Source organism: Gopherus evgoodei, chromosome 15 (assembly GCF_007399415.2).
Source record: "Gopherus evgoodei ecotype Sinaloan lineage chromosome 15, rGopEvg1_v1.p, whole genome shotgun sequence".
NCBI classification, from domain to species: domain Eukaryota; kingdom Metazoa; phylum Chordata; order Testudines; family Testudinidae; genus Gopherus; species Gopherus evgoodei.
In genome coordinates this window covers 20985918-20995521 of record NC_044336.1, presented here as the reverse complement: position 1 = coordinate 20995521, position 9604 = coordinate 20985918, and the positions used below count along the sequence as shown (strand labels likewise).

Sequence of the window (9604 nt, the reverse complement as noted above, 5' to 3'; positions counted from 1 at the left end):
GCCCGAGGACCTTCAATTTGCACTCAGTGTCTGAGGCAGTGCAGATGGCTGGAATCACAAATAAATTATACATGTTAAGTCAGAATTTCTTCTTGAATTAGGACTAAGTGGCAGAGAAAAATCTTAACTGGAGGTTGTGCGAGAGGCATTCTTAGACTTCCAAATTTATTTCTAGAATTCTGGTTGAGATTTTTACATTTCCATTTTTGTAATTTAAAGAAGTGAATGCAGCACTACAGAGATAATTGGCTCTGAAAACTGAATGCCCAGAATAAGCACAGCATAGTCGGCAGCAGCAACACAAGCTTCTCTGCATCTCCTGGCCCACGTGCCTGAACACAGCACTGGAAGGGTCATTTTTAGGTAGAGTGACCAGATGTTCCAATTTTATAGAGACAGTCCCGATTTTTTTTTTTAATATAGGCTACTATTACCGCCCGCCTCCAGTCCTGATTTTTCACATTTGCTGTCTGGTCACCCTACTTCTAGGGGTGAGAGATTTGTTCTATCTTGACTCAGTTCCTGGCTTCTCTGATGAAATTACCAGCAAGGAAACTGAGGCCATGTCTACATCTAAAATTTTGCAGCGCTGGTTGTTACAGCTGTATTAGTACAGCTGTATAGGGCCAGCGCTGCAGAGTGGCCACACTTACAGCAACCAGCGCTGCAAGTGGTGTTAGATGTGGCCACACTGCAGCACTGTTGGGCGGCTTCAAGGGGGGTTCGGGGAACGCGAGAGCAAACCGGGAAAGGAGACCAGCTTCGCCGCGGTTTGCTCTCGCGTTCCCGGAGCCACCCAGCAAACCGCAGGGAAGGAGACCTGCTTGCTCGGGGTTCCGGGAACGAGAGAGCAAACCGGGAAAGGAGACCAGCTTCGCCGCGGTTTGCTCTCGCGTTCCCCGAACCACCCTGCAAACCGCAGGGAAGGAGACCTGCTTGCTCGGGGTTCCGGGAACGAGAGAGCAAACCGGGAAAGGAGACCAGCTTCGCCGTGGTTTGCTCTCGCGTTCCCCGAACCACCCTGCAAACCGCAGGGAAGGAGACCTGCTTGCTCGGGGTTCCGGGAACGCGAGAGCAAGCCGGGGAAGGAGACCAGCTTGATTACCAGAGGCTTCCTCCTTCCACGGAGGTCAAGAAAAGCGCTGGTAAGTGTCTACATTGGATTACCAGCACTGGATCACCAGCGCTGGATCCTCTACACCCGAGACAAAACGGGAGTACGGCCAGCGCTGCAAACAGGGAGTTGCAGCGCTGGTGATGCCCTGCAGATGTGTACACCTTCAAAGTTGCAGCGCTGTAACTCCCTCACCAGCGCTGCAACTTTCTGATGTAGACAAGCCCTGACTGTAGTAGTGTTGTCCTCTGGCAACTGCACTAGGTCCATCAGTTCACCTTGTATAGATTACTGATAGCTGGTTTTAGTCACTACAGACCTAGATCAGTGGTTATCAACCTTTCCAGACTGCTATACTGCTTGCAGGACTCTGATTTGTCTTGTCAGGTCTCTTAAAAATTACTTGCTTATAAAATCAGACACAAAAATACAAATGTGTCACAGCACGCTAGTACTGAAAAATTGCTACCTTTTTCTCATTATTACCATATAATTATAAAATAAATAGATTGGAATATAAATATTGTACATATATTTCAGTGTATAGTATATAAAGCAGTACAAACAAGTCATTGTCTGTATGAAACTTTAGTTTGTACTGACTTCTCTAGCCTGTTACAAAACTAGGCAAATCTCTAGATGTGTTGCTGTACCCCCTGGAAGACCTCTGTGAACCCCAAGGGGTACATGTAACCTTGGTTAAGAACCACTGACCTAGAGAAACAGGGTCTGACTTGGACATTACAAAAGTCCCACATCAATGGAAAAATATTTTGCCATGGACAGCATGTTGGAAATCCGTTTTATCCTCTTTTCTTCTCCAGACGAGCCAATCACTTGTGCACCAGCATTGGGAGCTCGTTTTTGCGTAGCATGACAAAAGAAGAGAGATGCAGTCTTTCATTCTCAGTTGACATTACCTATTGCCGTGCTCTTTGTGGCAGCTGTGACCAGCCGGGGCACTCCTGAGTTGGTCCCATGGCTCATCCTGAGGGGGCTGGTGCAGGTGGTTCGTGGTGGAGCTGAAGAATTTGTTTCCTTTGTTGCTCTAGCAGAGCCTGGCCTTGGCTACCCACAGAGCTCGGTGTCCGATGTTGCCAGCAGTTTTAGCTTTTCTTGGCATCCCTCCCAGCTCCTTTTACTTTTTTTATGAAGCTGGGTGGCTTTTGTTTTTTGACCGGTAGGAGTGACTGAGGGCAGAATTAGTCTATAGCCTTTTATATTGGCACTCAGGTGATAGGCTTTGAATAAACCTTTATAATAATACATACATTATAATAATCACTAGTTTGACAGATTGTCTGTAGTAGGCTATTCATAATCGCTAGTCCCCACTAATTAGCTAACCAAGCAGCTGGATAACTTACCCATTCAAGCACTCAAATTAGCATGAGAAAGGCTGTCTAGTGCTTAAAGCCGCAGCCTCAGAGTCAGTAGGTCAGTGTTCAATTTCCACCTCTGGCACACTTGCAGTGTGACCTTGGCAAATAACTGGGGGCTCAACAATGCAGACAGACACCTAGTGGGATTTTCAAAAGCATCTAATCAGGTGAGGGCACCTAATTCCTGCCTGCTCAGGTGTTTTTAAAAATCCCACTAGGCGCCTGTCTGCATCTTTAGGGACCTAAATACCTTTGAAATTCTGGCCCTTTGTAGCCTAAGTGAGTTTCATCGATAGTCAACGGGACTTGGGCTCCTAAGTACCCACATTACTTTTGAAAATGCAACATCAGGGTTTTTGACAATTTTGTCCTTGGTCTCTATCTCTGTGTGCATCACCTTCCCCTTCTGGAAAGCAGGGATAACACTTCCTTGCCACAGGGGGTCTGGAGCAGCTTACTTCATTGGTGCCTGCCAAATACTTCGGAGATCCTTAGACTGAGAGTGCCGTAAAAGTGCAATGCACTGGTATTATTAAAGCATTGCCTATTGGAGTGTTCACAGAGAAGCAGCGAGCCCCCAGATCTTCATGGATGTCCATACTCCAGACACTGCTAAACAATGACCTGTACATTTTCAAATGCTTCCGTTTAACATTTGGATCCAGATTCTGCATTCCAGAGTGACCAGGTTTCTGCTGCCGTGAATTCCAGCTATTGGTTCCCAGCGATAGAGCCAAATTACCGCCTGGGGTTAGCATAACCACTAATGGCAAAGGTAAACAAAACTGGATTATGTGTGCGAGAAATGTATTATAATACTTACTACAGATCAATGCAAGAGCCATGCGCAGCAGCTTGAATTGGCACTTCATTCCAGACCAGTTCTGGAAAAGGACACAACAAAAACAAAATTATGCTGGGTACAATTTATGCATCTTTTCATGCCGTGGGAATCTGAAGATGGATCTAGATACCTGCTGAAGATCAAGGAACTTGATCTCGCCACACACACATAATGGGAAGATCTGCTCCAATTGGTGCTGCCCTTGCCACACTCCCTCTCAGGGTTCTCAACTCACCATGCCAAAGACAAGAGACACATCACATTAAGGATTAGGCAGCTCTCACAAGCCAATTGAATCCTTCTGTTTCTTTACTCTGCAGCTTTACTGGCCAGAAGACGAAGATGTGAAAGCACAGTAAATCCACAGAACTGGGAATCCCTGTTTAATCCCTCCGCAACACATGGACTATAAACTGCTATTCCTTTTATCACGCTCTTTTTCTCCTTGATAGATGTTTATAGTTCATACTGGGCGTGAGGGAAAGGCTGGGGAGGTAAGGTCGGGTTATCCCAGAAGTTTTAGATTATGTTACATGGAAAAGATAAGAAGGGGCAATTTGAATTAGAAATGTACATAGTGCAATCCACTGTGCGTCTGTGGGTAGGGCCATGGTTCCACACAGAGTGAGGACTCAATAAAGCTGTAAATTTGGAAGAAACATATTGCAGGTCTATTTTTGTGGGTGTGACCTCAAAGCTTGGGAGTCTAGCAAACAGAGAAGGGTTTGTAGTGGAGGTTTAAGGCAGGGCCACCCAGAGGATTCAAGGGGCCTGGGGCAAAGCAATTTCGGGGGCCCCTTCCATAAAAAAAATTGCAATACTGCACAATACTATAGTCTCGTGGGGGCCCCTGTGGGGCCCAGGGCAAATTGCCGCACTTGCTCCCTGCCGCCACGGGTGGACATGGGAAAAATAAACCTTCCGCATCTCGGCACAAACCCAGTTTTGAGAAAACTTCTTTACAAGGTATCATTGGTTCTCAGCATCAGCTAGTGCTAAAAGGCATTAAAGCTCATTAAAAGGGTTGGGAAATATTTTCCGTCAAAACTTTTTTTGGATCGAAAACTAGGGGTTTTTAAAAAGCAGAAAAAAATCACGGACAATGTCTGCTCTCCTTCAAAATTTGTTGTGTTTTTTTTAATTGAAAAGCTGAAATTAGTCTGCCAAAACCTGAATATGGTTTGGGGTTTCAGAAGTGTGTGGCCAAATATTTGCTGCTTGCTGTGTTAGATTGTTTAAAGAAACAATAAAAAATCCTGCTTAAAAAAAAATCCAAAAAACTTTTGAACCACCTCAGCTTGTGATCAAATGCCTGACCCCATCCAGGCAGAGATTTTTCCAGGTTTCTGATACTCTGTTGGCTTCCTTGACTCATATCTGTCTCCATAACTTTGGGTTCATTTAGCTTAGAACATAAGAACGGCCGTACTGGGTCAAACCAAAGGTCCATCCAGCCCAGTATCCTGTCTACCGACAATGGCCAATGCCAAGTGCCCCAGAGGGAGTGAACCTAACAGGCAATGATCAAGTGATCTCCTTCCTGCCATCCATCTCCACTCTCTGACAAACAGAGGCTAGGGACACCATTCCTTACCCATCCTGGCTAATAGCCATTAATGGACTTAACCTCCATGCATTTATCTATTTCCTAGAGACTGACTCCATGGGGTCCCTCACAAACTGGAGGTGGTTACTGTGGGTTTGTCTTTAGTATAGACTATGTACATACTCCAGAAACTGAGCATTTGAGCTTGTTACAAAATCTGGGATGAGCCCATGTTGTGAAAACTGAAATGCTCAAAATAGCATATGCATGTGAATGGACACAGAGTGCTAAAATTAAATTAACCCAGGGGTTCTCAAACTGGGGATCGTGAGCTGTCAGTCTCCACCTCAAACCCTGCTTTGCCTCCAGCATTTATAATAGTGTTAAATATATAAAAAAGTGTTTTCAATTTATAAGGCGGAGGGTCGCACTCAGAGGTTTGCTGTGTGAAAGGGAACACCAGTACAAAAGTTTGAGAACCACTGAATTAATCCCTTGGAAGCCTCAGGGAATGCAGCGGAGGGGGGTCTCGCTTGGTAGGGTTGGGAAGAATATTCTCTTCTCATGTGATCCCTCCCCCAGTGGCTAATCTTAAATGAAGCTACCCTCCTCTGACATGAATCTCCCTATGGCACTGAAATTAAATATAGACTATAATTTGGCATTTGAGAAGTGAAAGGGATGGAAGACCTAATGGAAAAGCCAACAGCTTGGCTCTTCTGCAAGCCTCAAACTGCTGAATGAGCTTTAGAGTAGAGAAGGCTGTGCCTCCCAAACAGCCTGGCTCTGCCTCCTATCTGACCCCCACCCACTTCCTGCCCCCCGATTACCCGCCCCCCTCAGATCCCCAACCCATCCTGCTCCTTGTCCCCTCACCATCCCCCAACCCCCCCATCACCCCAGGACCCCCCCCTGCTCCCTGACTGCCCCAATCCCTATCCACCCCACCGCTGAGTCCTGACAGACCCTCCGAACGCCCACAATCCAACCCCCCCATTCCCTTTCTCCTGACTGCCCCCCCAACCTCTGCCCCCCCCCGTGCCCTGACTGTCCCTGGGACTCACTGCCCCTTAGCCAACCCCCCTGGCCCTGGCCTCTTACCCCTGGCTTCCCCCCTCACCCGGAGCCTCAGCGCATCCAGGACCTTTCCCAGACAGCTTCAGCGTGTCTCCAGCGGGGCCCCTAAGCTCCGCCCCGCTCAGAGCCGCGTGGTAAGGGGGCAGGACTGTGAGCTCCAGCGGGGCCTGAGCTTCCTCCACTCGGCACAGAGCTCACAGGCCCGCCCCCTGACCACGCGGCTCTGAGCAGGGCGGAGCTCAGGGGCCCCACCGGACCACGCTGAAGCTGTCCGGGACGCTGCTGGATGCGCTGAGGCTCCAGGAGGGGCGGAGGCAGAGTCGGGCCGGGCCGATGAGGGAGCCTTGGCCGTTCTCGTGGGGGCCCCTGCAGAGCCCGGGCCCTGGGGCACTTGCTCCTCCTCTGGGCGGCCCTGGTTTAAGGGGGCAAAGAGAATATAATTAACTAACTCTTATCATCTCACTAATGCTTTAAGTGGTTAGGTTCTGAATGAAAGAACAGGATACATACTTGCTTCCTCCAGCTAAACTAAGGGAGAAGAATGTTCTCGGGTAATGAGAGAGGCATTAACAAGTATAGAAAACAATGAGATACCAAGATATTTCTCCCTCTTTACCATGACATATTTTCTTCCCCTATCATCTCCTTTTGATCCATGGAGACATCAGCATCCCTTTACTTCTTGCAAGCAGGAAATCTGAATGACCTCGCACCCTTGAGCTAACTCACATCAGAGGATCAGTAAACCAGCACTGATATTATCTGCCTAGTGGAAGCTTGCGGTAGTGTTTGCAGTACTCAAGATTTAAAGGATGAACTCAGGTCTTGAGGGAAAAGGTTAGACAAAATATTCAGGGCTTACTTACTAGGGCTGTTTGAAAGTGTTCCATCTAAACTGTTTTTCAACAGAAAATTGGGGTTCTGATTAATTTTTTGCAGAAAGTGTCTGCTTGCTATAGAAAACTTTGACTTTTCATCCATTTCCTGACCAGCTGTATTAAATACATAGATCATTTAGGTTATGGCCCACAAACAAATGCATGGGAGTTTAATCCTTTCTCTTGTCCTCTTTCAATGCAAACACTTAGATACCAAGTAATAAGTGCCTTAGAAATACCTTAAAAGGATATGTAGATTAGATAGGCCATTGAAGCAAATGTGTCTTGGAGGCAATGTTTTGGCGTAATGAAAACTAACAGAGCTAATTATTTTTCTTAATTAAAGCAAAATGCTTCTCAAATTATTGAATATTTAGTAAACTTTTACTAAATTTTGCCAGCCACAGGAGGCACTTAGTTTGGTTAAGATCAATTCTGAAACCAGGGAGAAGAAGCAACTAACTTCAGAACACAAGCAGTGTCTTTAAAGCTTGCATTAGAGGAGGGGAGTTTTCCTCCGATGATATAGTCTCCCTATTCCTCCCTCCCTTTACTACTTCTCTCGTGTCAAAAAAGCCCTGTGCTGAAGCAAACCCCTCATTCCAGCCAAGCAGGGTTGGAAATGCTCCTTCTGGAGCCCGATGTCTATCACTCACTCACCCCAATCGGGGTATAGTTAGGATTTATTATTAATTATTATTATTATGTACTTGTATTACTGGCATGCCTAAGAGCCCTAGCCATGAAGTCATACCCAATTGCACTTGGTTCTCCACAACCCAGAACAAAGGACAGCACCTGCCCCAAGGAGCTTAGAGTCTAAGTATCATATTACAATAGTGCCTAGAGGCCTCAGCCCAGACAGGGGCTCCATTTTGCTAGGCAATGTACATGCACACAATAAAAGATGGTCCCTGTACCAAAGAGCTCTGGCTAACTGTATGGAAGACCATACACTGTAGATCACATTCGATATCTTAACTGGAATCTAATCGTTGGTAGTTGTGGTGGGGTCTGCAACCCCTCTCACAAAAACACAGGCAGGAAAGGGTTAAGAACCCTGTCTGCCTGCGGACAGCCAAACTAGCCATGCCCCAGTTCTGCTGTGAGAAATGCCAATTAGGGAGCGACACTCCCCCCTCCGCTGTGGTGACAAGTGACGGAGGAGGAAGAAGAAGAAGGGACAGAAAAGTTTGGGATTGCTGAGGAGCAATGGCTCTCAGCCAGCACACACCAGCCTGCCTCTGAGAAACTACGGACCCCCTTGAGGTTAACTGACATGCAAGTCCTGAGGCTCAAGGGCCTTTTGACTCTGCTTTATGTCATGCTTATAGAGGCTGCCTTTTTTCCTGATGTGATTTGAACCATTGGTGTCTGGGCCAAGGAGTGATCCAGACTGCTGGTGTGGAACTTTGGCACATGCCTGTGCTCACCACAGCTGACAGTAGCAATTCAAGTGTTTCACCCCATTGCAAACTGGGACGAGAAAGCTAAAGCCACTGACTCATCTTCTCACCATGATTTCCACTTTTCTATCACTAGTTCATTGGTTTCCATCCCTAAGAATTTCAGGCATCCCACTATTCCCTTGAGACACCCCTTCCATGTAACCAGCCTTTCACAGCAATCTTGGCAAACTGTTTATAACCACATTCAGTAATTATTTGCAGTAAGGAGCCTTTGATATAATACCACATCTGTTGTGAGCCACCTGACTGTTAGCTCTGATCTGCATTGCACTCAATTTATACCTGTATTAACCATGGAAATCTGTGTACACACACCCACCCACCCACCCACCCCCACTTGGAGAAGACATGTGTTCTAAATAAAGGAAGAAGCCAAAGCATTAAGTATAGAAGAATCTAATGCCTTGATCCTGAAAAGACTGAAGCACATGCTTAACTGTATATAACATAGGCCTGATCCAAAGCTCTTTGAGATCAATGGAAAGCTCCTAGCGACCTCAGGAGACTTTTGCTTTCAAAGGGACTACTCAGAGGGTACAGAATTCAGCACTCGAGTAATTCTTTGCAGGATCTCAGGCTGCATCTGCTCCCTTTCTTTACAAACCTGGAATTAACCTACAGAAGAAACTGTACAAAAGAGCTCTGGAAAGCAGAAGAGTTGGCGATATAATTAGGCATGCACTGAATTCAGTTAAAAGATTGTCTAGTTAATAATCTATATGGAATAGGCTAATAAGACAAACAAACACACAAAGAGCATTTTCCTCAGTGTACAGGTCTCCCACTTCTTCCACTGGTCTGTACTGATCTACATCTATATGCATGGAAGGCAAAATGTAAAAGGACAGGTTAGGGATGGGAGGCATGAAACTGACACTGGCCCAAGCTGCACAATTTGGAAGTGGACTTCCAAATTCCAATCCTGAACATTGGGGATCAGTCCACTACAGAGATGGGGCCAATCAGAAAGGGCTTGTTCCAAACCCTATTAAAATCAATGGAAAGACTCCCAGAGACTTCAACCGTTCAGACCCAAATTTCAGACTTCTGCAAATTTCTCCAGAGTCTGAGGCTGTTTGGATCCGATAGTTTGGTTTTGGCTCATCTCTACATGAAATACATCCGTCCAAACCAGGGATTGTGTCTTTGGTTGTTGACATGTTAAATTGTAAGCAACAGATGTCACTGCTGTTGGACTGAGTGGCAAGTCTCCCAATTTACTTCAGCTGGAGCCAGATTGCTATGTAAATTTCTAGGAGCCCACAAGTAGGTCAGCATTCATAAAGGGGTCATA

The 9604-nt window shown here is 46.3% G+C and overlaps 1 protein-coding gene across 6 annotated transcripts in view; it reads right to left on the bottom strand.

Annotated features, from left to right (window-relative positions):
• The window catches only part of RHBDL3 (rhomboid like 3), a 128573-nt gene that overhangs the window by 11081 nt on the left and 107888 nt on the right, over nt 1-9604 (bottom strand). For all 6 annotated transcript variants that reach the window (XR_003996636.1, XR_003996635.1, XM_030534546.1 and 3 more), the window contains one exon: nt 3320-3380. Coding sequence is in view for 4 of the 6 variants with exons in the window: in XM_030534546.1 (XP_030390406.1) it covers nt 3320-3380 (61 nt within the window). In the remaining 2 variants the exon portion in view is untranslated. The remainder of the gene's footprint in view (nt 1-3319; nt 3381-9604) is intronic.